General features: G+C 54.4%; 3 protein-coding genes across 6 annotated transcripts; all 3 read left to right on the forward strand.

Annotated features, from left to right (window-relative positions):
* The first annotated feature begins 211 nt into the window (after nucleotides 1-211).
* RAMP2 (receptor activity modifying protein 2) lies at nucleotides 212-1,964 on the forward strand. The gene is made up of 4 exons (XM_079726216.1): nucleotides 212-322; nucleotides 751-816; nucleotides 1,275-1,386; nucleotides 1,517-1,964. The coding sequence occupies exons 1-4, from the start codon at nucleotides 223-225 to the stop codon at nucleotides 1,770-1,772; spliced, it is 534 nt and encodes a 177-aa protein (XP_079582342.1). The 5' UTR covers nucleotides 212-222; the 3' UTR covers nucleotides 1,773-1,964.
* A 3,997-nt stretch (nucleotides 1,965-5,961) lies between these two features.
* Nucleotides 5,962-11,011, forward strand: VPS25 (vacuolar protein sorting 25 homolog). 4 transcript variants are annotated; one of them, XR_013811434.1, is made up of 7 exons: nucleotides 5,984-6,053; nucleotides 6,268-6,413; nucleotides 7,327-7,380; nucleotides 8,051-8,139; nucleotides 8,909-8,984; nucleotides 10,396-10,633; nucleotides 10,844-11,011. XR_013811434.1 is itself a non-coding variant. In XM_079725927.1 (6 exons), the coding sequence occupies exons 1-6, from the start codon at nucleotides 6,001-6,003 to the stop codon at nucleotides 10,506-10,508; spliced, it is 531 nt and encodes a 176-aa protein (XP_079582053.1). In that variant the 5' UTR covers nucleotides 5,962-6,000; the 3' UTR covers nucleotides 10,509-11,011. The 4 variants fall into 4 exon arrangements, 3 of the variants coding, with proteins under 3 accessions (XP_079582053.1, XP_079582054.1, XP_079582052.1); XM_079725927.1 differs by having other exon boundaries at nucleotides 5,962-6,053; nucleotides 10,396-11,011; XM_079725928.1 differs by having other exon boundaries at nucleotides 7,303-7,380; nucleotides 10,396-11,011.
* Nucleotides 11,012-11,470: 459 nt separating this feature from the next.
* On the forward strand, nucleotides 11,471-27,214 carry WNK4 (WNK lysine deficient protein kinase 4; the record flags this gene model as incomplete). The annotated part of the gene is given in 25 exon segments (XM_079725487.1): nucleotides 11,471-11,481; nucleotides 11,730-11,802; nucleotides 11,806-11,838; nucleotides 11,841-11,878; nucleotides 11,880-11,922; nucleotides 12,098-12,139; nucleotides 12,141-12,764; nucleotides 14,233-14,405; nucleotides 15,225-15,445; nucleotides 15,752-15,909; nucleotides 16,405-16,493; nucleotides 16,573-16,789; nucleotides 18,336-18,600; nucleotides 18,832-18,953; nucleotides 19,177-19,235; nucleotides 19,340-19,457; nucleotides 19,956-20,072; nucleotides 23,460-23,597; nucleotides 24,458-24,509; nucleotides 24,617-25,179; nucleotides 25,271-25,331; nucleotides 25,804-26,212; nucleotides 26,303-26,502; nucleotides 26,663-26,760; nucleotides 26,907-27,214. Coding segments are annotated over 25 exon segments (3,996 nt in total). The 3' UTR covers nucleotides 26,979-27,214.
* Nucleotides 27,215-27,299: the final 85 nt, after the last annotated feature.

Genomic DNA, 27,299 nt, shown 5'->3' on the forward strand with positions numbered 1-27,299 from the left:
TCGGCCAGGCGGAGGGAGCGGCGGGCGCCAGGGCCGGGTGGGGCAGCGACTCCCCCTCCAGCCCGCCGGCCCCGGGCGTCGCCCCCGCCCCCCACGTGGCCGCAGCCGTCCCAGCCCCTGCGAGGAAGCGGCGCGGTTTCCTGCGGCTTGGGACGGGGATATAGGCGCCCCCGCCCGGGCCTGGCTCAGCGCCGCCGCTCCTCCTCGCCTGTTCGCCGCGCGATGGCCTCACTCCGGGCGGAGCGCGCTGCCGGCGGCCCGCGGCTCCCCGCGACCGGCGCCGGGCGACCGGCAGCGCTCCGCCTCCTCCTGCTGCTGGGCGGTAAGCGCAGCGCCCCGAGGCCCGGGCGGGAGGCGCGGGAGGCCCTGGAGGGGAGAGGGGCTGGACGGCCAAGACCGGAACGGGCCCCGGGGTGCGGGTGCGGACAGCGCTGCGCTTTGGACGGTCCCTGGCCCCACCACGGTGAGGGCGCAGCGCGAGCTGCTTCCCACTGGGGAAAAGCTGGCGTGCCCGGGTCCCACGGAGAGGTCTTGGGACGTCTGGAGCTGGCGAGGAGGGAGGGGTTTGGATGTGAGTGGGAATGAATTGGTGCAGCCCCTCTCTTCCGGGCACTGAGGCATCCCGTGGGGGCCTGGATTGCTTCTCTTTTTCTTCCGAGAGTAGCCCTGACTTCCAAGGGTCTCAGCCCCCAACCCACACACCCCTTCCTCCAGGCTCCAGAGCCCCATCATCCCCTCTTCTGCCCACAGCTGTCCTGAAGCCCCAGGAGTCCCTGGCTCAACTTCTTCCCACCCCAGACGGCTTAAAGTCAGAAGGTGAGTACCCAGCAGCTGTGGGAGGGTGGCCCAGGGCAAGGAGAAGAGAGGTCAGCGGGGAGTGTCCCTTTCTCACAAGCCAGGCCCCAAACCCAATTGGTGCCCCTAAGTTCTGCTCTGTTCTCTCTTGGGGTTCCTTGTGGCCTACCTCTCATCCCACAAAGCCTCCAGCCAGCTCTGAGCTGGCCCACCCCACAGGTGGATTAGAAGATCCCAGAAAAAGTGTATGTGGAAGTTCTTGCCAAGCTGGGTAGTGCTGGGCACATGGAAGACATTAAATTTTTCCTGAGCTGAGACTGTCTCCTCAGCCAGGACTGTCTTGGGAAGGTTTCCGAGGCTCTCCGGGTAGTTCCCATATTTGAAGACAGGAACAGTGGTTCCTCAGTGGAAGTACCTGGACCAGAGGGCTTGGAGGGTGGCGTAGGGGTGTGGTCAATGTGCAGCATCTCTGCCCACAGGGAAAACAGTGGAGGAGAAGTATGAGACAATTGTCCTACGTTGCTGGGATGATTATAAGGTTCAAATGGACTCTATCGAAAAGGATTGGTGTGACTGGGCCCTCATTAGCAGGTAGGGGCAGTGCTGGAGGGGCGGCTTGGGCCAGGGCTGGGGCTTGCTCCTTGTGGGCCTTGAGTGAGTGTGGGACAGTCCTCTTTTTGGGCCCAACCCTTCCCTCACTCTAGTCCTCTCCTGTCCCCAGGCCTTACAGCATCCTTCGAGACTGCTTGGAAAGGAATGCAGAAGAGTTTGGCCTGGGCTTCCCCAATCCCTGGGCAGAACAGATGATCTTTGAGACTCACCAGATCCACTTTGCCAACTGCTCCCTGGGGCAGCCCCCCTTCTCAGACCCCCCAGAGGATGTGCTCCTGGCCATGATCATAGCCCCCATCTGCCTCATCCCCTTCCTCGTCACCCTTGTGGTGTGGAGGAGTAAAGACAGTGAAGCCCAGACCTAGTAGGGTGGCGTGAGCTCTTCAGCCGCCATCTTACTCCTTTCCTCTGCCGCCACCAGGTCTCTCCCCTCGCCTCCCTACTTCCTTCCCTCACTCCTACCCCAACTGCAGATCCTTAGATCGGTGGAAGTGGAAGCTGGGTGGGGTCAAGGCTCAAGTTCTGTAATCTTCAAAATAAAACTGTTTTTTTTTGTACACTGTTCCCCTCCCCATCCCAGTGGGGCCTGTGTCCTTCCCAGAGTCTCTGCCATTCCCACAGGCCCTCCGTTCTGAGCAGCAGAGCTGGAAGAATCTGGATAGGCCCATTGTTTTGTTCACTTACTTGCCCCCACCACCCCTTCCCCCACCCGAAGACCACACCCCTATACTTCCTCCTCCCAAGGCCAGGCCTTTCCTGCGTCTATCCAAACCCAGCTCCAGGAAACGTGCAGGAAGAGACTCCCTTCCGGTCTGGAGAGCAGCCGGGGAGGTGAGGGGGGTGGGATGAGGGAGGACTCTTTGCTGTGGCTCCTGCAAGAAGGAAGAGGGTGCCACCCAGGTGCCCTGAATTTTCCCTTTCCTCCCGCCTCAGTTTCCTCCCAGGGCCTGGGAATAGGAGCTCTGATCTGACCAACAGGAGTCCATCCCTAAGGACCTCAGGATTGAGGGCGAAGGCAGTGGGGGCTTCCTCTACTAGACTCGCCACAGGACTTCCCCTCCAGGTCCCTGGCCCTCATCCTACATTGTCCTGGACCCTGGGTGGGTGTGGTCTACAGCCTGGCCACACACTGCCCCCTGGTGTCGACTAAGGCTAACAACCAGAAGATGGACGTGGCCTGGAAGAAGCTCAAAACTGAACCCTGTGGTCAGAGACCTGTCATGCCCATAGCAACCACTAGTTCTTCACTGGATGCTTCTGTTAGCTTCTTGAGCCATACTTATGCTCCCTTTCCCACTTCTTAAGGACATACCTAGCGACCCACCATTTCTGTATATGGACACTCCTATATGTTCCCTGGATGGTGAGGCCCAGTTCTCCCCATGGAAACTTCACCTCCAGTTCTCCCTGGGACAAACCTGCCAGGTCATCAGAAACGTCTAGAGAGTTACTTGGTTCTTCAAAAAGACACCTGTTTATTCCTTGTGGCACCTGGCACCTCTTTAAGAACTCTCCTTCCCTCCTTGTTGAAATGTAAGCCTCCCTGAGTACATGCACATCCACTTCCTGGGACATGCCTGTCTATTCCACAGACATATACCTATATGCTTCTAGAACATATCTGTTTATTCTCTGAGACACACTTCTCCTCTCAGGACACATCTGTCTCTCTAGAGACATACCTATTCCCTAGGACATTTAGAGTTTTCACCAGAGAGAAATCTTTGCTCTATTTCCATGAATGCATCTGTCTTCTCCAAGGATATAGCCATGCTCTTTTTGACCCATATTTGCCTTCATGCATTTTACTAATATACGTCAAAGGCATGTTGGTGTAAGACACTGTATATTGCATATTGTGTTGGGAAGATAAGTTAGATAAGGCTTGGTTTCTGCTTCCAATGGCTTTCATCTAGTAGGGGAGCCGACATGTACACAAATAAAACAGTGTAGTGTGTGATGAGAGTCATGCAAGGGATGCAAGCCAAATGTTTTCTGAGTGCAAAGGAAGGAGGGGCCCATTTAGCTAAGGTGCAGTCACAGGAGGTGAGACCACAGGAGGGTGATTGTGGAGTTGGCACCTGACTAGGCCTTAGATGGAGTACATTCCCCTACGGGAGAGAGTCGAAAGGGAGGTGAATTAGAAAATTATTGCAATAATCTAGGTTTGAGAGGACAAGGGCATGGACCAAAGGAGTGGTGAATGGGGAAATGGAAAATAATTAAAAAGTAGGGAACTTCCCTGGTGGTGCAGTGGTTAAGAATATGCCTGCCAATGCAGAGGACACGGGTTCGAGCCCTGGGCTGGGAAGATCCCACATGCTGTGGAGCAACTAAGCCCGTGCGCCACGACTACTGAGCCTGCACTCTAGAGCCCGTGATCCACAACTACTGAAGCCTAGAGCCCGTGCTCCGCAACAAGAGAAGCTGCCTCAATGAGAAGCCCGTGCACCGCAACAAAGAGTAGCCCCCGGTCGCCGCAACTAGAGAAAGCCCATGCGTGGCAACAAAGACCTAACTCAGCCAAAAATAAAATATTAATTAATTAAAAAAGAAGTGAGCAGAAAAAAGCAATTAAAAAATAAAAATAAGGAAAGTTTATTAAAAATAGGGGAGGGATTTGGATATGAAGGTGAAGTAGAGGAGAGGTTAGAGCTGACTTTGGCTTTGAACCTGGGTGCCATTAGAAGGAGAAGCTGGCCTGAAGAAAATGGTGTATAATATGAATAACAATGGAACAAGCTGTTATGTACTGTAGAGAGAAGTGGGAGTGGTGGTGCTGCTGCTAGTGGTAGAAAAGGGTTGGAGCTAGAAATATAGGGTTAGGAGTCCCCTGCACAGAAATGCCATGTGAAGCCATGAAAGGGATGAGAGTTCCCGGAGAGAAGGTGTACCGAAGAAGGCTAAGGTCCTTTAGGAAACACCCACATGTAAACAATGAGGACAAAAGAAGACAAAGGGAAAGATAGCAGATAGCAGAACAAGGATAAAGCAGTGCCATGGAAGCGAAGGAGATGGTACCCTTTGAGAGAACTTTTTTTTTTTTTTTTTGATGTGGACCATTTTTAAAGTTTATTGAATTTGTCACAATACTGCTTCTGATTTATGTTTTGGTTTTTTGGCCACGAGGCATGTGGGATCTTAGCTCCCCAACCAGGGATCGAACCCGCACCCCCTGCCCTGGAAGGCGAAGTCCCAACCACTGGACTGCCAGGGAAGTCCCAAGAGAACATTATCTATTGAATGGTTCATTCATTCATTCATTCAACAAATATTTGTTGGGCACTTCTGTGGACCAGGAACTGTACACAGTGAAGGATGGACTTTGGTGGGGGAGACGTTAGAGATCAGACAGGAAATTGAGAGGGTGGTAGAGTCAAGGAAACTACATATTTTCCAGCAGGGATGACGTTAGCATGTTTGTAGATGAGAGGAGCCAGGGGAAAGGGAAAGAGGGAATATGATACACAGAGAAGTCCTGGAGGAAACTGGAAAGGAGAGGCAATCAGCTGCCAAAGGGTTGACCTTGTAAAGGAAGAGTGATACTTCTTCCTTTGAGTCCAAAAGGAAGGAGTAAAAGTGAGAGAAAGTTTTGAGAGACGAATCCAGTGTGATGACAGAGAGGAAAGATTAAGAGGTTCACATGCACGGCCTCAATCTCATAAAAATAGAAGGGAAGGGCATTCTGCAGAGATGGAGGAGATGGGAACAGGTGGAATGGCATGATGAGTGTGGAAAAGTTTGAAGAGTTACCTTGAGGGATGTGACAGGGAGCCGATAAAAGACAAAGCATCACTGGGCTGCACTGATTGCCTGGCATTGAGGTCAGTCAGGGAATCTGGGGTTCAGTCAGCAGGTTCCGGTGAATTTTTTTTTTTTTTTTTTTCAGTAATACTCCTGGGCCCAGGCGTGAAAAAAAGAAGATGGGGGTGGGGTGGGGAGGTGGGCAGGGATCAACGACTCTGGTTTGGAAACTGAGCAGCAGGTAGGCAGGCAAGGGGACAGAATTGAGTAGTCTAGGCTGGGGAAGGAGTCAGATAAGACCAAAAGGGGTCCAGGGACTTGAGGCTAGAAAGGTGAGGACGTGGGAGAGGTGAGAGAGAGGTGGCTGTGCTCAAATACAGCAGCTCTGAATAATGGAAGCAGAGCCATTTCCAGCGATAAAAGCTACAAATGAGCTCCTGGGGAATGATGGAGTCGAAGGACACAGGAATTGAGGGCAACTGCGAGGGACTGAAGTTAAATGACACAAATGTTAATATTAAAAGAAGCCTAGTATAGTGGAAACAAGCCTAGGCTGGGTTCTGGAGACCTGGGTTCTACTTGCAGTTCTACTAACTGTGCCCACTTTGGGGGAGTGACTGCCCTTCTCTGGGGTGGAATCAGAAGACTTCTCAGGGCCCTTTCTGCTCTAGGCGGTAAGGATTTGGGGATAATAGCAAGGGACGGGTTGACGAGGACGATCCCTCCCGTTGGGCCGCCCCTCTCCCCAGAGGAGCCCGGAACCTTTCTGCTGTGCTTTCTGCCCGGACGTGCCGGAGAGGAGACCGGAAGTCCTTTGCCGGCGGGTTCCGGGTTTCCTGGGCTACTACGATGGCGATGAGTTTCGAGTGGCCGTGGCAGTATCGCTTCCCGCCCTTCTTTACGTGAGGCTCAGACCCCGAGAAGCCCCGCTGGGCCTCCCTCCCCTCCCTCGGACCCCGGGCTCAGCAGTGATGCTTCACATGGGGAGGGGGAGAACGGATCCGGTCGCCGCCACCCTCAGTCTCTCACTTTCTCCCCCGAGCGCGCCTCTGGCAAGTGCTGCCACTCGCCCTCTCACTTCCTCTAATTCTGCGCCCCACCCGCTTCACCCGGCAGGTTGCAGCCGAACGTGGACACTCGGCAGAAGCAGCTGGCCGCCTGGTGCTCGCTAGTCCTGTCCTTCTGTCGCCTGCACAAACAGTCCAGCATGACGGTGATGGAAGCTCAGGAGAGCCCGCTCTTCAACAACGTGAAGCTACAGCGTATCCTCCCCTCAGGCTCTTCCACACCCCCCATACATGCACTTCCACACTTTCCCACATGCCCAGACTTCACACTCCTCTTCACCCACAGAAGGGTTCCCACCCCAACTGGCCTTGGGAAAGAGCCAGACTGTGTAGCTGACATCCATTTTACCTCCAACTCCAACCCAAATGTAGCACCAAGCCCTCTTGTCCGCGGCAGTGATGAGTACCCAGGTGTCATTCAGATCTTAGAATTTCTGCCCTGAAACCAAGTACCAAGTTTTTCAACCTGAGCCTTTTTGACTCGTTGAAACTTTTGTCCTCTGTATGAGGCTCAAACTCTGGCATTACCTTTAGTAATTTTCTCTGCCTACTCTCCTTGTCCCAGGAAGTAAGGGTTGTTTTCTTTTGCTGCCTGATTCATCCCTAAAATACTAGAGAATGGCTGCAGGAAGGAGAGAGGACAGAGGGTGAGAAATGATAGTACCTTTCATTCCCTAAAGCTCTTCCTTTTTTTTTTTTTTTTTTTTTTGCGGTACGCGGGCTTCTCACTGCCGTGGCCTCTCCCGTTGCAGAGCACAGGCTCCGGACGCGCAGGCTCAGCGGCCATGGCTCACGGGCCCAGCCACTCCGCGGCATGTGGGATCTTCCCAGACCGGGGCACGAACCCGTGTCCCCTGCATCGGCAGGCGGACTCTCAACCACTGCGCCACCAGGGAAGCCCTAAAGCTCTTCCTTTTAATTATACTAGTTTCTCTTTACCTTCCTGCCCCCAATATGCAGAAAATGCCAGTTTATATCCTGTTGGGGCGTTGCACATCTGTGTGTGTAGGTGGGAGAAGAAGCGTAGTTTGTAGCATGAGCCTGGCTCTGAGAAATTTTATCCCACCCAGTTCATTCCATTAATACCATTCCCTTAACCTTAAACCAGGGAAGCTGCCCGTGGAATCAATCCAGGTTGTATTAGAGGAGCTGAGGAAGAAAGGTGGGTTCAGTTCCCCAGATTCCTTATTTTTCATCCTAGTTGGGTTTTCCTGAGGGCAGATTAGCACAAGTCTTTTTTTTTTTTTTTAACCCTTCAGTGGCTTTTTTTTTTAATTAATTAATTAATTTTTATTTTTGGCTGCGTTGAGTCTTTGTTGCTGCGCGGGGGCTTTCTCTAGTTGTGGTGAGTGGGGGCTACTCTTCGTTGCGGTGTGTGGGCTTCTCATTGCGGTGGCTTGTTGCAGAGCACGGGCTCTAGGTGCGTGGGCTTAGCTGCTCTGCGGCATGTGGGATCTTCCCGGACCAGGGCTTGAACCCCTGTCCCCTGCATTGGCAGGTGGATTCTCAACCACTGCGTCACCAGGGAAGCCCCCACAAGTCTTTTCTTTTAAGAACTTTTTTTTTTCCTCTCCTGGCTTGGAGCCCAGAGTGTTCTGTACAATAGCTCAATTCTCTGAGTTCTTTTCCCCCATTCGTATACAAAATTGAAATCTCTCCATCTGTGCCCCAAGACCTGAAGAGGAGAATGGATGCCTTGCAGATAGTAATAGTAAAACAATTCTTGAATTTCTCTTTCTGAAAGCTGAGTCTCTTACACTCTCTTCCACCTTGGTTTTTGCCTCATTGTCTCTTCTTAGAGCATGGTGCTTTCATAAGTATCTGTTTTGCAGGGAACCTCGAGTGGTTGGATAAGAACAAGTCTAGCTTCCTGATCATGTGGCGGAGGCCAGAAGAATGGGGGAAGCTCATCTATCAGTGGGTGAGACTATTCTGACGCAGTGACCCATGGCAAAGGAGAATGAATCTGTGCTCAGCAGATGCCTGGTGTTTTCAGATCCAGACTGAGCAGAGTGGGAGGGGGCAGAAAGAGGAAGTGTAGGTCTTCCAGGCAAGCCTCTTTCAATGACTCAATTTCCCTGGCTGGAAAGAACTTTCCTTTTTTTGCCAGTAGGAGGCCAGAGGCTATGTGAGGCCATGTTTGGAGAATGCAGTACTGGAAACCACGAGTACTATTGTTGGCTGGAGCCTCTGGCCACAGGAGATAAATGGGGAAAGGAAGGGAAAAAAACACAAAAACCTGGAGCCCCTCCCCCACTACATCCTTATGGGGCTGTCCACAATATAAATGAGACTTTATGAACAGTGTGGGTGTGGGGACAGACTCTGTCCCCTGCATTCCCTGTCAGCACCAGCCCTAAACGTTCCCAAGGGAGAGATGAGGGGAAGAAGCGTCAACAACCCAAGTATAACAAACACACACCACCCATTCTTGAACAGGAAAACAACCAGAATGAGAGGTCACTCCTCAGACACGTGAAGGCCTGTGGTTTAGTGGTTCCGAGCGTGTGTGTACATGTATAAATATAGCACCTGTAGAGTTTGGGGGTTTTAGGCCACTCCTCTGCTGAGGTGACAGCTCTCGTTTGGGAACAAGTATCATTCCTGGGTCAGAGAGGTGGAGCTGGTGAGCTTACCTTCTCCCAGGAAATTCCTGGTTCTTATTCAGTCCCTGTTTTCTGTGTCCATAGGTTTCCAGGAGTGGCCAGAACAACTCCGTGTTCACCTTGTACGAACTGACCAATGGGGAAGACACAGAGGATGAGGGTAATGCTTTTCCCTTTCTCCCCAGTTTTGTTATCTGAATCCTCCTCCGTCTAATTTTTGTTTACTTGACATTCAGATTTCCCATTTTTCTGCCTCTAAATTCCAAATACTAAATAATACAAAGGTTCTTAACCCATGTCCAAGATTTCCATAAACCACCTGAATTCACATGCAGAGAACCCACAGAGTTTGTTTGTGGGGGTGTGTGTGCATTTTTCTCGGCGTCGAGTCCATATTATAAGATCTTGAAGGGCATCTGTGACCCATGAAAAGTTAAGAATTATTGGTAGAGATGCCGAATGAGGAGCTAGGGTGGAGATTAAGCCTGAGATTTCATTCCTTGCTGACTCAGGCTTTCTTTCACCCTTTATTCTCATAGAGGGCTCAGATCTGTGGGTGTCAGCTGAAGGGACTGGGCCAACACTCCCATCCCCACCCCCTGCCCTTTAGAATACTATGGTTTCTGGCCAGACAAGGACTTGTATACTGTTTGATTTTTACATAGTGTAAATACTCTTCTCAGCTCTTTTATCTCTGACTTCATATTCTGATCCCCAGGATCACCAAAAGTACCAATCTGAGCTGGGGAAAAAGGGGCACCTCCCCTTTCTGCCAGGCCTGGCTGCCCCAACAGAGTTTACAGCTCTTGGCTTCCCCCCCCACCCTTTCCTGCAGGCCTCTGCTTGCTACTCCCACCATCATGCCATGACTTCAGTGTTGCAGCCTTGCCCAGCCCACCGCTCAGGCCAGGCAAAGCTGGAGGCTTCCTCAGAAAGCAAGCTCCCTGACTCAAGAGCTGGGCCCCCGCAGGGGGTGAGGTGTGCAAGCCTGTTAGGGCTTGCCTCCTGCCTCTCACATCTCCCTGCAGTATCTTGCCATATCTCCAGATACTCAGCTGGCCCTTGGCTCCCAGCCTTGTTCCTTTTCACTAGGAAAGGGCAGATATCTGTGCTGGACCTTAACAGTCTCCTGGCCAGAGGCATGGCTATACCTCTTTGTGTTAGAACAGGTCCTCCCAATGGGTACAGATGCAGTTAGGGTCAGCGTACAGTGACAAGGGACTTGACCTCCCTACACTTGATTGTCAGGGCCCCTTCTTTGTGGCCCACAAGCAAACGGTGTTACTCTTGTATATCAGACACTAGTGGGCGGGGGGGCTAGTGCAAGGGTGCGTGTGGGTTGAGTCTGACAGAAGAAACAGGAAGGGGGAATAAGCATGAACTCTCATTTCATGTTGACACAGGCTTTCTTCCACTCCTTATTCCTAAGGAATACCCAGGAAGGGTGGGTGGGGGCAGCTGTAGCGGTACACCTGGCCTGGAAAGTTCTGTTTCCAGCTGGACTGCTCTTCTCAGAGGCCTTGAGCCCCAAGGAGCTGAGTGTCCCTGACTACCCATCTCTCCCCGTCCAGAGTTCCACGGGCTGGATGAGGCAACCCTACTGCGGGCTCTGCAGGCCCTACAGCAGGAGCACAAGGCCGAGATCATCACTGTCAGCGATGGCCGAGGCGTCAAGTTCTTCTAGCAGAAACCTGTCTCCCTTTACTTCTTACCTCCCACCCTTCCAGGGCTTTCAAAGGGAGACAGACCAAGTGTCCCCACAGACTGGATCCGTGACTCCACCAGACTCCAAAGGGCTGCAGTCCAGGGGTGGGTTTCCCACTTATCCCATGTGTCTGTCCCTGGGATAGGGTGAGGCTGAGGTGCCAGGGAGAAAAGATGTGCTGCTCCCTGCCTCACCTCCTCTCGTGAGCTGGGGTCTGTAAACCTAAACACAAACTTCATTTGTGTCACACATGTAAGTACATACACACATGCACCTGCACAAGCTTCTGTTTCTTCCCCCTCCCACCCCTTTAGCTGCTGCTGCTGCCTCCTCTCTCATGCTGCTGGTGCTGGATCTTTCCTAGGGGATGGGCGAAGGCCTGGCTGCAGGCAGCCTTTCAGGCAATGTGAAGATAGGAGGCCCAGGAAGGGGCCTGGCAATGAGAGGTGGGGCCGGACACTGATTTATGATATTAAAAAGCTTAACCCTACTGCCTGCTGCTGAGGTTATTACTGGAGTGGGTAAAGGGAGGGCTGTGAAGTGTTAACCCCCTGAGTGAATCCCAGCCTAGGAGAGGGGAGAGACGGCCTATGGCCTTTGAAAAGGTCCTCTCGTGCTGGCGGGCTCCAGTGAGCCTGTGGTTTTACATCTGCCGGGTGGGCTGTGCGGGGGAGTGCCGATGGCACACAGCTTGGGGACAGACTGCTTTCTGTCTCTAAAATGGAGTAGCCTAATGACTTCCCCCTCCCTCACCATCTCCCCGTGGAAGTCCTGAACTACTCTGAAGCCCCTCCCTCCATCCATCTGCTCTGGGTGGGGTAGTTGAGGCCGAGGGGAGCTGAGTGGGAGTAAACCGGATATGGACTTCGGTTTATTAGAAACTTTGGCAAACAGGGGTAGGAAGGAGAGCCCACATAGCAAAAACAGCCACTCTGGCCAGGATGCGATCAAGGTGGGGAGGTGGAGAGGACGGGTGACCTGCTCCTTGTTTTGGGGGAGGGGCTGGCCTTGGGGTGCACACACCCATCCCTGTGCAGCCCGGAGGGACTGGGCACTGCGACGTCGGAGAAAACCAGATCTTTCCATTGACCTCTGTATTGTCGGCCTGGGGCCATTGCGGACGATTAGGAGGGGGTGGCGCTACCTTATCTGGGTCGTGCAGGCTGGTGGTAGCCTCCTCCTCACCACCCCCCTTTCTAGGGCCGGGGAGCCGCGGTCACTTTTCATCTCCCTGTCCCAGTACCGTGCTCCCCCAGACAGGTTTGCGCACTCGTAGTGCGGGAGGATACACCGCCGCCTCGCACCCGGCTGCGGCTTCGGAATGAGACTGAGGGCGGGTGCTCCGGGAGGCCAGCGGGGAGGGCCAGTGGCCGGGGGCGGGGCGGTGGCCGAGGTGAGGGGCTGCGCTACGGGCTCCACTGCTCTCGCGGCTCCGAGGAGGCGGCTCTGTGGGGGTGAGTAGGGCGTGGAGGGGGCGTGGAGGGGCGTGGCCGAGGGGCAGGCGACCCTGGGCTGGGGCCCCAGTAGCTCAGCCGGATCGCTGCGCACCCAGCCAGTGCTTCTGTCAGGCCGCCTCCTCTCCAGCAGCCCGGCTTACCGCCGTGCGGCGCCCGGCCCTTCCTCACGCTGGCACTCCCGGCCCCAGAGACCGAGGTCCCTATGTCCCAGGCGGAGGCCGACCTGGCCCTGCGGCCCCCGCCGCCTCTCGCCGCGGCGGGGCCGCCCCGCCTCGGGCCCCCTCGCCGGGCGCGCCGCTTCTCCGGGAAGGCTGAGCCCCGGCCGCGCTCCTCCCGTCTCAGCCGCCGCAGCTCAGTCGACTTGGGGCTACTGAGCTCTTGGTCCCAGCCAGCCTCACCCGTTCCGGAGCCCCCTGCTCCTCCGGACTCCGCTGGTTCCGGCCCCGCAATGAGTCCACCGCCTAGCTCTGAGGAGCCCACTGAGGGCACGTGGACCACGGGCGCCCCGGTGAAGGCCGCAGACTCCGAGCGTCCGGAACTCGCGGGCTCCGCAGGAGGGTCGGGGTCCCGGGAACCGCCGAGGATCACCGAGGCGGCGGCCCGGGAGCGGCGGCGGGAGCAGGAGGAAAAAGAGGACACGGAGACTCAGGCTGTGGCAACGTCCCCGGACGGCCGATACCTCAAGTTTGACATCGAGATTGGACGTGGCTCGTTCAAGACGGTGTATCGAGGGCTGGACACCGACACCACGGTGGAGGTGGCCTGGTGTGAGCTGCAGGTGCGGCTGGGAGCCCCCTCGGTGACGCCACGGGATGGGACCCTTTGGAGGTCTTGGGATGGGAGACCCAGGGGACAGCAGCAAGAGGGATGTATTTTTCCAGTCAAATATCCAGACACTCTTGTCCCCCTTGTTCTGATGATCCATGGACCTGGCTGATTCCGGGCTGCAGAAGGAGAAACTGAGGCAGGTGGTGTATGGTGGCTCTCCTATGGATTTAGACATTCTCACTTTACGGGCTCTATACTCAACCCTGAGAGGTGGAAAATAGGATGGGAAATTGGGTAGGGAGCCAGTTCAGACCTGAGGGGTGGTTGGCCTCACCACTCTCCTGTAGTGGTTACCTACTATCTCTTCTCTTCCTCTCCCTTCCCCCTAAGTCCTGAGACCCTCAGTGTGACCCTGATCCCCCTGCTCCCTCACCCTGGCTCTTTGCAGATTAGGAGGCTGGAATAATGGAGGCCAGCAGCTGAGGCAGGGTCCTCTCCACTTCCAGATGATTTAGGGCTATTGTGGCAGGACGGGGCCCTCCCACACCCCTTCTGAAGCAGTCAGACTTCTGGACTTCTCCACAGCTGGGGGAGGGGAGACAGGGAGCTCCAGCCCTGGCCTGAGTCCAGTCCTGCCCCTCATCCCGCTGCCTACCTGAGCTCTCCTTTCTCAGATCCAAAGGTGCTGAACCCCATAGGCTTTAGGGGTATGCTGGTTTGAAGGACCTTCTTCCCATAGGGGAAGAACCCAGTTAAGTCTGAGCTAGCAGCTTTGGATTCAGACTGGGGGGACAGGGCCTGGGGGAAGGGTCCTCCCCTCCAGCCCTGGCACTGGGCTTGCCCCTTGCGCCTGCCAGTGCCGCGCCCCAGGCTCTAAGCCAGGCAAGGCAAGGCGGCCAAACTGGGGTGGGGGGGTGGAGGAGGGAGGTGGAGGAGGCGAGACAGCCATGGGGCAGGGGGCAGTCTCCTGGCATCTGGTCCTGGATCCTTTGTCTCTTTCTCTGTACCTCCCTCTGCAGCCCTCCTGCCTCCTGCCTGGATCTAGCAGTTCCCAGTTTCTGAGGCCAATCCCCTTGCCGGCCCCAATTCTCTGCCTGCCGTCTGCCTGCTGCCCGCCTGCTGCCTGCCCGCTGCCAGCCCCTGGGCGTCCCCTCCCACCCCACGGCCGGCCTGGGCGGCTACAAAGGCGCTATTGACTTCAGGACTCCTGGACAGGGCTGCATAAAAGCGCTTGTGTCCAGGAGGGGGTCCAGGGGGCGGCCCCAGGCCCATGGTGGGTGTGTCCTTGGAGCAGCCCAGGGGGGCACACCGGGAATTAGGGATCTGCAGTCGGTGGACAAATGATCCCACCCACCCAGCCCCATCCGTTGGCTCCTGCCCTCACTTCTCCCTCAGCCCTGCCCCATGTGCTCCCATCCCCCCTCTCCGTGGGGGTCCTGGGCCTGATGTGACTGTGACCCCCACCCCCTACCCCACAGACTCGGAAACTGTCTCGAGCGGAGCGGCAGCGATTCTCGGAGGAGGTGGAGATGCTCAAGGGGCTGCAGCACCCCAACATCGTCCGCTTCTACGACTCGTGGAAGTCGGTGCTGAGGGGCCAGGTTTGCATCGTGCTGGTCACCGAACTCATGACCTCGGGCACGCTCAAGACGTGAGCTCTGCGCCTGGTGGTGGGAGTTGGTGGGAGGACTGCTGGTGGGAGGTCTCCACTGCTTCTGGAGGAGCCCAGCCTCCTCAAACGCTACACGCAGGTCCAAAACCAGGCTCACTTATCTCTCATCCTCCTCTCTTGAGCGTCTGGAGGCCTCAGCTGCCCCCTAAGGAGTCTTCCCCCACGCTGCCTCTCTCCTCTGCAAGCTATCCTATCTTCCTGCAGCCTGCAGAGATCTGGCACTGTCACTTCTCTCCTTAAAACCCTTTCGAGTTTTCCCACTGCCCTCAGGATAAAGTCCACACTCTGTAAGGACTGCTCACAAAGTCCTTATAGGATCCAGCCTGCGTTCCAGACAAATCAAATTCGCAGCAGCTCCTCGCACCCTGCCCCATCACTTGCTGTGTCCGTGCCTTTGAGCACGGGTGTCCCTTCTGCCTGGAAAGTCTTCATCCCTTCCCATTTTCACCCTTGAACGCCTATTCATCCTTCAAGACTCAACATAAAAGTTATTTCCTCTCTGAAGCCCTCCCCCACGCCCGGGGCAGTTAGTTATCCCTTCAGGCGCTTCCACAGCACCTTGGGGGCGGCCCTGTCTGTGCATTTACCGCCCGACCCCCGTTTTGTAACCTTCTGTCTACCTACCACACCACCGACTGCGTTTCTGCTTGAGGACTGGCGCGGATCTAGGCTAGGAGAGGCTGGCAAAAGATGCGTAGGCGGGGGAGTGGGTGGGGCTACGGGGAGCTTCCCAGTGGTGGTCTCCCTCCCCAGCCTATATGTCCCCCACCAAGACCGTGGCTATGCGCCCTCCCCCAGATACCTGAGGCGGTTCCGCGAGATGAAGCCGCGAGTCCTTCAGCGCTGGAGCCGCCAAATCCTTCGGGGGCTCCATTTCCTACACTCCCGGGTACCCCCCATCCTGCACCGGGATCTCAAGTGTGACAACGTCTTTATCACGGGCCCTACAGGCTCCGTTAAGATTGGGGACCTGGGCCTGGCCACGCTCAAACGCGCCTCCTTCGCCAAGAGCGTCATCGGTGCGTCCCTCCCGGGGGGGTCCTTGCCATTCTTGCCCACCCCATGTCAGGAGAGAGCCTGGGGACCCCCTCCCCCTAGCAGTGTCTTTCGGGATCCACGGAGGTAGAAGACCACAGGGAAGATGGGGAGACCTATGGCATTCCCTCTTCCCCACACCCCTCCCCCAATCCCCGCCCTCACACACACAGGACGGGGAGGGGTCGGTCACTTGCACTCCAGAACTGCCTAGCCTCTTGTACGCTCAAGGGGAGGGACGAAGCCATAAAGGAGGCACTGCAGCCTGACACCTGCTGTGGCTCCTACAGGGACCCCGGAGTTCATGGCCCCGGAGATGTACGAGGAAAAATACGATGAGGCCGTGGACGTGTACGCGTTTGGCATGTGCATGCTGGAGATGGCTACCTCGGAGTACCCTTACTCTGAGTGCCAGAATGCCGCGCAAATCTACCGCAAGGTCACTTCGGTGAGAGGGGGCAGGGAGGAGAGGGAATTACAGGTCCCCTTTACACTTTTCCTGCTCCAGCCACCCCGCGGTCACCCTTTCCCTTAATGAAAACAGGCTGGACGTAAAGACGCCCTGGTGAACACTGAAGGATATTGGATGCACACAAGGCCTCTCCAATACAAGCTATTTAGAATAATGTCGTGTGTAGCGCTCCCTAGAGATTACAAACGATTTCACATCCAATCGATGTGAAATCCTTCCTGCTGCCCCGCGGGGTGAGCAGGGCAAATGTTCTGCCCTGCGTTTTACAAATGAGGACACTGGCTCAGCGAGAGACTTGTTCAAGGTCACACTGTCGATACGTGGGGGGACTGGGATTTGAAATCACATCTTCTAGTAGCAGTCGCGGTGCTTCTTCGTCTGCACGCCCTGCTGCCTCGGGCAGGGGCGTGTGTGTCAAGCAGAGAGCTGGGGCGCAGAGGGCGGGAGGCCTCATGCAACCCCACTCCTCAGGGCACAAAGCCGAACAGCTTCTACAAGGTGAAGATGCCCGAGGTGAAGGAGATTATTGAAGGCTGCATCCGCACGGATAAGAACGAGAGGTGGGTGGAGGGGGCAGGTTGGGGGTGGGGGTGGGGGCGGGCGGCGGTGGGGCTCGGCTCACGGTGGCGCCGCCCTCAGGTTCACCATCCAGGACCTTCTGGCTCACGCCTTCTTCCGCGAGGAGCGCGGCGTCCACGTGGAGCTGGCGGAGGAGGACGACGGAGAGAAACCAGACCTCAAGCTCTGGCTGCGCATGGAGGACGCGCGGAGAGGGGGGCGCTGCCGGGACAACCAGGCCATTGAGTTCTTGTTCCAGCTGGGCCGGGACGCAGCCGAGGAGGTGGCGCAGGAGATGGTGAGCGGAGGACAGACTGCCTGCCCTGGGGCTGGGCATGTGAGGGGCGTTTGGACGTCGACCGGAGGGGCCAGTGCCTCGCTGGAGGGGTGCCTGGGTGGTGGGAGAGGGGCACAACCCAGCCCTCTGGGCATCTCCCGCAAGGGTCACCCTGCAGCTCCGGCCTTAACGCACCCCACCCGCATGCACACCTAGTGTTCTCCACAAGTTGGAGATTTCCTTTTCCAGCCTTGGGTCCTTCCACCTCCCTGTTTTAGTTCCTGCTGATCCGGTTTTCCTGAAATGCCTTTCTCTCCAGCTTATCTATTTTTCCCTTTTTCATCCCCCATCCCCCCCCCATGTCTTTTTCTCCATCTTCCTTCATGCTCAGAACATCCATGTCAGAAAGCCTGTCCCCTCTAGAGTCAAAATTAAATGCTTTTTTCCCACTTCAGCAGGTCCTCCATTACTGGAGGGGCCCCCATTGGTGTTGTTTTATACCAGGATACATTCCTGTCTTTCTCTTACACTAGACTATAAAGTCTTGGGGGCAGGGACCGTGTGTGTTGGTTTTTCTATCCCTGACGGTGCTTAGCGCGTGATGGGAGCTTGTTAATCACCCACATCTGTACACAGCTTAGAGCCCTTTCCCATGCATGTGATGATTGTTACCATTCCTGCATGGAGTGACTTTATCCCGATTTATTGATGAGGAAATAAAAGCTCAGAGAGGTTGAATATCTTGTACAAGGTCCCAAGCAAGTAAGTGGCAGAACTGACTCAAGTTGTTCAGATTTTAGGTCGGATCACCCTGCCCCACCGCCTTTACATGCCCAGCAAAGCTTGTTATTGAAATGAATAAGGACATGATGAACAGAAGCTGGTGGACCAGGAGAGGCATATGTGGGAGACAGAAGATGTGGGACTGGTCTTGGAAGGCCTGAGGGGGGAAGGGAAAGAGTATGAAATTCTTGATAGAAAAATGCAGTTGAAAGGGTGGGAATCATCTCTTGGTGGGTCTGGGTCAGGAACCTGAGAATGTGTTTGAAATATGGCATAGGAGCGGGTCTCCGAAGCATAGCTCAAACCTGACCTGGGATCGGATCCTGGTCCATTACATACAGAGGTTCTTGATCTTGACACTACTGACATCTTTGTTTGGGAGACTGTATTGTGTGCATTGTAGGATATTGAGAAGAATCCCTACCATCTACTCAGTAGATGCCAGTGGTACCTACTCCTAAATGTGACAACTAAAAATGTCTCCATATATTGCCAAGTGTCCCCCAGCCCCCAAGAGCAATTGACTTACTGTATAACCATGAACTGGTCACTTAGTTTACTTATTTCTAAAATGGGGCTGATAAGACCTACCTCAGAAGGTTGCTGGAAGGATTTAATGTTGATAATGTGAAGAGCTGCCAGTTAATGGACATAGTGGGTAATCAATAAATGTTGGTTCCCTTTCTCCCATGTCCTGGAGGCCTCAAGAAGGTGTCATGATGGGTCCTTGTTGGGGGAGGGGGAATCTCATCTCAAACTGTGTTCCTCACCCTCCCAACTCCAGGTGGCCCTGGGTTTAGTGTGCGAAGCTGATTACCAGCCAGTGGCCCGTGCAGTGCGTGAACGGGTTGCTGCCATCCAGCGAAAGCGTGAGAAGCTGCGCAAAGCTAAGGAGTTGGAGGCCTTCCCCCCAGCGCCAGGGCCTCTACCAGCAGCTGTCCCCATGACTCCAACCCCCTCCAGTGTCTTCCCCCCTGAACCCGAGGAGCCAGAGGCAGACCAGCACCAGCCCTTCCTCTTCCGCCACGCCAGCTACTCGTCTACCACCTGTAAGTCACCTCTGACCTTGGCACCCAGGTCCCAGAACCCTTGGCCTCTGCCCCCTACCCAGAAGTTCAAGCCAACAGCGTTGTCACTTACCCGGCCTTCCACATCTAGCCATAGCTCCTTCTGGGAAAGAGCTCTGCCGCAGCGCCAGGCGCCTCCTCACTCAGGCAGCCTCCCTCCTTGGCCACCACTCCCCTTTATTTCCACTTTTTGATCCCCTCCCTCCCCACCAGCGGATTGCGAGACTGATGGCTACCTCAGCTCCTCCGGCTTCCTGGATGCCTCAGACCCTGCCCTTCAGCCCCCTAGGGGCGTGCCATCCAGCCCCGCTGAGTCCCATCTCTGCCTGCCCTCGGTGAGAGGGGGTCACGTGGGGGGCTCCCAGCCATTCCAATCCTATGACCTGTCTCCCATCCTGTAAAACCCCAACCCCTGACACGGCCCCATGTCCTTGGAAATCCACCCCTCTTGTCCTCTTCTTAATTCCCTCTGCCAAGTACCCCAGCACCCTTGAAACCATCTCCCTGGAGTCCAACAGTTATCCTCCCCTGACCTCATGAACCCATATCCTATTTCAGGCTTTTGCCCTATCCATTCCACGTTCTGGCCCTGGCAATGACTTTTCCCCTGGAGACAGGTAAGTTCTGGTCTGAGTTGGGGTGCTAGGGTGAAATATATGGAGCTCTGGGCTCCCAGTGTCCACTCTGACACTCCTGTCTTCTTTTCCCTTTTTTTTTCCAGCTATGCCTCAGATGCAGCATCAGGCCTTAGTGACATGGGAGAAGGGATGGAACAGATGAGGAGACCCCCAGGGAAAAACCTCCGGCGCAGACCCCGATCCCGGCTTCGGGTCACAAGTGTAAGGAAGGGGCACAGGTGTTGGGGTATTAATAAGCTACAGGGCCTGGAGGGAACTGTCCGAGGGATAGGGGAAGTTAGCCAGAAAAGGGGAGAAGCAGTGTGCTACTGGTACCCAAGAGTCAGCCAGTCACGTTTTTGTTCTTGTTTTTTTTTTTTTCTTTTGCGGTACGCGGGCCTCTCACTGTTGTGGCCTCTCCCGTTGCGGAGCACAGGCTCCGGATGCGCAGGCTCAGCGGCCATGGCTCACGGGCCTAGCCTCTCCGCGGCATGTGGGATCTTCCCGGACCGGGGCACGAACCCATGTCCCCTGCATCGGCAGGCGGACTCGCCACCAGGGAAGCCCAGCCAGTCATGTTTTTAATACAAGACTACGGGGGCAGAATCTGCCTCTCTTCAGTTCCAATCTGGCCACTGTCATTTGGTTGGAGGGGGGTGGGGACACGTGATGAAGACAGAGAGCTTGACCTCCTCCCTCTGCTGACTTTTGACTCTGAAGGTCTCAGACCAGAATGACAGAGTGGTTGAGTGCCAGCTACAGACACACAACAGCAAGATGGTGACCTTCCGATTTGATCTGGATGGGGACAGCCCGGAAGAGATTGCAGCTGCCATGGTGAGGGGGAGAGAGATGAAGACAGAGTCTTTGGATCTGGGACGAGTCTCCTTCCTGATGTCCCCTGTTGCTGAACCACCCCCCCCCACCCCATCCAACAGCAAGGGTTTTAAAGCTGGTTGGCCCTCAGCACAGTGACACTGAAGATATCTCTGCCCTTGTTTGGGGGGAGGTTTCTGTTTATCCAGTGAGGTTTGGATCCTCAGCTGGAGCAATTTGAGACTAACGTAGGGTATACATAAGTGCAGTGAAGTGCACGCTAGACACGTGATACTGTGGCTGTAAGTAAAGGATGGGTTGGGGGCAGCAGGGGAAGAGGTAGGACTTATGTGAGGTCTTGACAGATGGGTCAGAATGGCAGTGAAGAGTGGAAAGGGCATGTCCAGTGGAGGTACGGCAAAGGAAAGGCATGGATATATGGAGTGACTTGAACTATGGGGCTAGGAGGGCTTCATGAGGAGGCTTTATCATTGGAAGAGTTCCTATAGGAAGCAACAAGGTCCTCCTGTATAGCACAGAGAACTATATTCAATGTCCTGTAATAAACCATAATGGAAAAGAATATGAAAAAAAAAGAATGTGTATATATGTATAACTGAATCACTTTGCTGTACAGCAAAAATTAACACAACATTGTAAATCAACTCTACTTCAATTTTTAAAAAATCCAAAAAGAAAAGGGTTCCTGTAGGAGAGTTGTGGAGTGAGGTTGAGCCCAGATCATACACAGTCTCAAGAGTTAGAGTGTAACATGGTGAGAATAGGTTTTAAGAAGACTGTTCTGCTGTGGGATGTGGGAGAGGGTTGGGGGTAGGGAATCCAGTTGGCGGGTGGATACAAGAAGCGGGATGTGGTCCAAGGAGAGAATGGATTATGGGGGAGGAGGAAGAAAAGGGGTGGATCTGAGGGTCATTTTGGGAAAATAAATTACTCTTTAATCCAGTAATCTATTGACATGGTACAGTATACATAGTAGATGGTCAATAAATATTTGCTGAGTTGATATGAGAGGGAGTTAGGGAGAGCGGATATCAAGGGCGAGTTGTAGCTTAGAGGAACTAATGGCGATAGGCCATCAAAGGAGAGAGGAAGTTAGAAAATGAAAGTAGGCTTGTTTTTTTTTTTAGGGATCGTGATGAGCTTGAATGACAGAGACAGGCAAGATAAGATCCTCTATAGGAGAGAATACGGGTCAGGGCTGGAGAGAGCGGTGGATCTGGGAGTCTCAGCAGAGTTGAGTGTGAGAGAAGGTGGGCCTGCAAAGTCTGAGGCATAGAGGTTTGTCTTAGTGGATACCCCCAGTTGTGGAATGGGGGGGTGGGGATAGGTCATCGAAGGACAGAGATGGAGCCTGAGAGGTAGGAGGAGCTCCGGAAGATGTTACTAAAAACTGAATAAGGAGATTGTTTCAAGGAGGCATAGGGTGAAGTCTGAGGCAAGACCACACTGGCTTTTGTCAGGAGGAGGTCTTTGTGGGAGACCAGTTTCAGTGGAGTGGGGGCAGTGGGTGCCAGCCTCTGGGATGAAAGAGGGAAGGGAATGGAAGAAACGTCAGACTTCAGGAACTCTCTCTAAAGCTTCTCCTCCATCATGTCATTCAGCTTGTGTCGGGGACAAAGACAAACTGTCACCTGGCGTGCAGGCTTATCAACTTCTGTCAAGCCACTCAACCCTTCAAGAATCTTTCCTCCAGCCACACTGGTTTCTGAATGGTCCTCTGAAGAGGCTTGGGTGCCTTTCAGCTTCTGGCTCCAACTCCTTGGGGGTCTCGCCCTGGGAGCTTTCTCTACTGGGCTTTCAAGCCCCACTCAGATCCCACACAGCCAAAGGGACCCTGTCCCTGAACCCAGGTTCCATTGCCCTCTTTTCTCTCCTTCCCAGCCCACCCTCCACTCCTCTGCAGCAGAATTCTCCTGAGACTTAGATCTCCTCTTGTTGCTTTTTTGCCCCCAAATCTGTAGAGGCTACCTGTGGTTACAGAGTAACGTCCAAACTCTGGAGCACAGCCTTTAAAATTCACAGCACTCTCAGCTATACTCCAGTCTTTGCTATTTTGTGAATGTGCTGTGCCCTTTTTGAATGTGCTGTGAAGGTGCTGTGCCCTTTCCTGCCTCAGAACAGCATGGAACATTCACATAAGACCTGAGTTCAAACTTCAGCTCTGTTATCTACTAATTTGGCAAACTTGGGCAAGCTTCTTAACCTCTCTGAACTTCATCAGTAAAACGCAGGGGATAATACTTATTTTGCAAAGATGTTCTGATGTAATATATAATTTATGAGAAGTGATACAGCATGTACAAGAAGTGAAATGATGGTAAACGTATGGGAAGTGTCCACACATGGTAGGTCCTCAATAAAGGGTTGCTTTTCTTACTCATCCTTCAAGCCTCAGCTGTGGAGCCATCCCAGCTTCCCCCTACCCCCTGAGGTGGTATGAACTGCTTTCTTCTTGGAATGGATTTTTAAAAATTGTGTTAAAAAACGCATAACATAAAATGTACCATCTTAACCGTTTTCAAGTATACAGTTCAGTAGTGTTAAGTATATTCACACTGTTGGGCCACAGATCTCTGGAACCTTTTTATCTTGCAGATCTGAATCTCCACCCATTAAACAGCAGCGTCCCCTTTCCCCTTCCGGGAATAGCATTTTTATCTCTACGCCGATCAAAAACGCCTTACCTGCCACGGGCTGACTTGCAGTCTATTGAGTTATGTATGTGTGTGTCTCTTCCACTAGATTCTGGGCTTCCTCAGGACCAGGACCTTGTTTCACACTTCCCTGTTCACTCAAAGAACCTGGCAAATGCCTGGCACATAGTATGTGCTCAGTAAGCATTTGCGGACTTGAATGTTACATTTACCATTTATTGCCTTATTTTTCCTTAACTCTGGGGGGCTATGTGTGTGTATGTGGATCTGTGGGGCATACTTTATAAGCCCTATGAGAGGAGGAATTGTGTCCAAAAGCTTGTGAGGCAACAGTGTAAAGAACTCAGACTTTGGCTTTAGACAGGTCTGGGTGCAAATCCCCTGATCTTAGGCAGACTGAACTTCACCTCTTTGAGCGTTGGTTAGCATAACTCTAAAATGGCGGTGTTAATATAGACCCCAGAAAGCTGTTGTTGGTGTTAAATGTGATAAGATACGTAAAGATCTGGTATATACATGCACGCTGTGAATGTTACCTCCCTTTCTCTAAGCTGTATTTCTCCTTACGCCACACAGTGCCTGGCACACAATGGATGCTTACTAAATACTTGTTTTAGGTTGGTGGTGAGCACAAGCAGTGGGGTGGAGGGTTGGTTTTTAAAGACTGGAGCCGGGAGAGAGGGATGAGCGGAATAACCGAGCCCTCCTTCCCCTTCCTACTGACTCTCGCCAGGTGTATAACGAGTTCATTCTGCCCTCGGAGCGAGCTGGATTCCTGGACCGGATTCGGGAGATTATCCAGCGAGTGGAGACCCTGCTGAAGAGAGATACTGGCCCTGTGGAGGCTGCTGAAGACCCCCTGGGCCCCCAGGTCAGACCCCTCTGGGCACCTCCAGGGGGAAGGGACTCTGCTCCAGGTTTCATTACTCTCTGCCCTTACTAGTCCCCTTGGATCTAACTTGTCTTCATCTCTGGGACCCCAAAACAATAGCTCTTCCCCCATTTGAAATCTGATGAAAGCCACAGACTCTTGTTCTAGAAAAATGTGTTCAATGCATACTTTTAACTCATTATTTTGAAACAATTTCAGACTTACAGAGGGGACTTCCCTAGTGGTCCAGTGGTTAAGACTCCACACTTCCAATGCAGGGGGCGCGGCTTTGATCCCTGGTTGGGGAACTAAGATTCCCACATGCCTTGCGGTACGGCCAAAAATAAATAAATAAAATTTCAGACTTACAGAGAAGTTGCAAAACTTGAACAAAGAATTCCTAGATACTCTGCCTAGACTTGTCAGCTGTGTTTTGCCGCATGAGCTTTACCATTCTCTCTTCCTCTCTCCCCTATCTGTGTGTGTGCATGCATTTTTGGGGGGAACCATTTAAGTAAGCTGAAGACATCATGCCCCTTTACCACTACATATTTCTCAAATACAGTTTTTAAAAAATATTTATTTATTTACTTATTTGGCTGCACCAGTCTTAGTTGTGGCACACGGGATCTTCGTTGCAGCATGCAGGACCTTTAGTTGTGGCATGCGGGATCTAGTTCCCTGACCAGGGATCAAACCCGGGCCCCCTTCATTGGGAGCATGGAATCTTAACCACTGGACCACCAGGGAAGTCCCTCAAATACACTTTTGAATCCCTTGAAACTCATCTGTGGACTCCTGGAGGTTCATGAGTCCTAAGACTCAGCTCTTCCCACTGTGACACTTCTCTCTCTCAGGAGGAGCCAGCACCCTTGCCTGCCCTCCCAGGGTATCCCCCGGACCCATCCAGTGGTATGTACTACATTCTGTCCCTACTCATCCCAACCCCTGGGGTTGCTCCTGGGAAGGGCATGGGGAATGGGGGACTGGAATCTCAACATCCGCTCCCTGCCCGGCAGGGTTCCAGAGCAGCACCCTAGAGCAAAGGAGCTGGGCAGCCTTCTCCGCCTCCCCATCCTCTCCTGGAACCCCCTTTTCTCCTGGATCCCCTGCTTTCCCGAGTCCCATCTTCCCCATCCCTTCTCCCCCATGTCACCCCAGCTCCTCCTCATTCTCTCCAATTCCTCCCCAGGTCTCCTCAAATCTCTCTCCACACCCCCCCAGCTCCCCACTTCCATTCTCCCCCAGTGCCTCCCAGTTTCCAGTCCCATCGGCTCAGTTTCCACCGAATCCTCTCCTCCCCAGCTGTTCCCAGGTTTCTCTTGCTCCTCCCTCCTTTCCGCCCTGTCCCTCTGCTGCTCCCGTCCCCTCCACCACGGCGGCCCCTCTGCTCTCTCTGGCTAGTGCGTTCTCACTGGCTGTGATGACTGCGGCTCAGTCCCTGCTGTCCCCCTGCCCTGGGCTCCTTTCCCAGCCCCCACCAGCTCCTCCTGGTCCCCTACCCAGCCTGCCGCCTCCAACTCCCCTTGCTCCCTGTGGCCAGGAGAGGCCTTCACCTCTGACAGCTGAGATGGAGAGTGAGGTGAGTAGGAACCAAGAGGGATGATTGTGGGGTGTGTGTGTGGGGGGTCCATTCTGGATCATTTCTCTACTCATGGATCCACACTTTTTAGGCCTCTCCAAATCTTGGTTGGCCACTCCTGGGTGAAGCCAGACTGGCTCCCATCTCTGAAGGTGAGGCCTCTGACCACTGACCTTCCCCTGCCCGTTATCCTCAGTCACTTTTTTTTTTTTAAATAAATAAATGTATTTGTTTATTTATTTATTTATTTATGGCTGCGTTGGGTCTTTGCTGCTGCGCACAGGCTTTTCTCTAGTTGCGTCGAGCGGGGGCTACTCTTCGTTATGGCGCACGGGCTTCTCATTGCGGTGGCTTCCCTTGTTGCGGAGCATGGGCTCTAGGCATGCAGGCTCGGCAGCTGTGGCTCGTGGGCTCTAGAACACAGGCTCAGTAGTTGTGGCGCACGGGCTCAGTTGCTCCGTGGCATGTGGGATCTTCCCGGACCAGGGCTTGAACCCGTGTCCCCTGCATTGGCAGGCAGCGGATTCTTAACCACTGCGCCACCAGGGAAGTCCCTCAGTCACTTTATGTCCCGCCACTGATTTCTCTTCCTTCTTCCATGACTCCTTCCTTGTCTCACTACAGAGGGAAAGCCCCAGCTTGTTGGGCGCTTCCAAGTGACTTCATCCAAGGAACCAGCTGAGCCTCTTCCCCTGCAACCGACATCCCCCACCCTCTCTGGCTCCCTGAAGCCTCCAACCCCTCAGCTGACCTCGGAGAGCTCAGACACGGAGGATAGTGCTGGAGGCGGGCCAGAGGCCAGGGAGGCTCTGGCTGAAAGTGACCGTGCAGCCGAGGGCCTGGGGGCTGGAGCCGAAGAGGAAGGGGACGATGGGAAGGAACCCCGAGTGGGGGGCAGCCCTCCACCCCTGAGCCATCCCAGCCCAGTGTGGATGAGCTACTCCTACAGCAGCCTGTGTCTGAGCAGTGAGGAATCAGAGAGCAGTGGGGAGGATGAGGAATTCTGGGCTGAGCTGCGGAGCCTTCGGCAGAAGTGAGTCTGGGGAGGATGGGGGTCAAGAGGTGGACTTGGGAGGGCCAAGTGTTGGGCTATAGCCCACTCACGCTCCTGTTGTGTCCTCAGGCACTTGTCAGAGGTGGAGGCACTACAGACACTACAGAAACAGGAAATTGAGGACTTGTACAGCAGGCTCGGGAAGCAGCCCCCGCCGGGTATCGTGGCCCCTGCTGCTATGCTGTCTGGCCGCCAGCGCCGCCTCTCCAAGGGCAGCTTCCCCGCCTCCCGGCGCAATAGCCTGCAGCGCTCTGAGCCCCTGGGCCCTGGTGAGACAGCAGTTGCCCCACTCCCATCCTTCTGGAGACCTGTCCCTAGAGATCTTTCTTTCAGGCCCTGGGGGTCTGCCCCTTAGTTTGGGGGGGACTAGCCCCCTCTCCCCATGGCCCCTTCCCTCACTCAGTGCTCTCCCCCCCATCCTGCACCCAGGCATCATGCGAAGGAACTCCCTGAGTGGCAGCAGCACCGGCTCCCAGGAGCAGCGGGCGAGCAAGGGGGTGACATTCGCCAGGGATGTTGGCAGGATGGTGAGGGCGGGCCCAAGGGAGGGAGAGCCCAGGGAGTGATAACTGGCTGCAGCGTCACCCTCCTCCCACCCTGGAGGTTTCTTCAGTTCTTTTTCTTTTCCCTCCAGTGAATTCCGAACAGAAGCCATGTGTCTCATCCACGCCAGGGCCCGCCGTGGAGCTTGTGCTCTCAGAATCTGCTGACCAGCACAGCTCTGCAAGGAAGACCTCAACACTGAGGGAGTAGGCGGCCCCAGGGGCATGGAGAGTGCGTTCCGTTCTAGGGAAGAGCCACACACGTGGGAACTGTGTGCTGTGTGCAGAAGGCATAAATTCTGCAGCCTACCACCCTCATCCCGGCCACCTCTCCAGCCAAGAGTGAACCACTAAGCAGTCCCACCCGAGCCCGTATGCTTCTAGAAGCCACACTCCCAGCTGGGCAGGAGGAGGGGGTGTTCTCACACCAGAATTAGTAGCAGCCAATAAAAATGCTGGAACCTAGAACCTGGTGAATTTGTATGTCGGGCCTTAGGAACTGGGGGCAAAGCTTTACGGGGTAA

Source organism: Hyperoodon ampullatus (genome assembly GCF_949752795.1).
Source record: "Hyperoodon ampullatus genome assembly, chromosome: 19".
NCBI lineage: Eukaryota > Metazoa > Chordata > Mammalia > Artiodactyla > Ziphiidae > Hyperoodon > Hyperoodon ampullatus.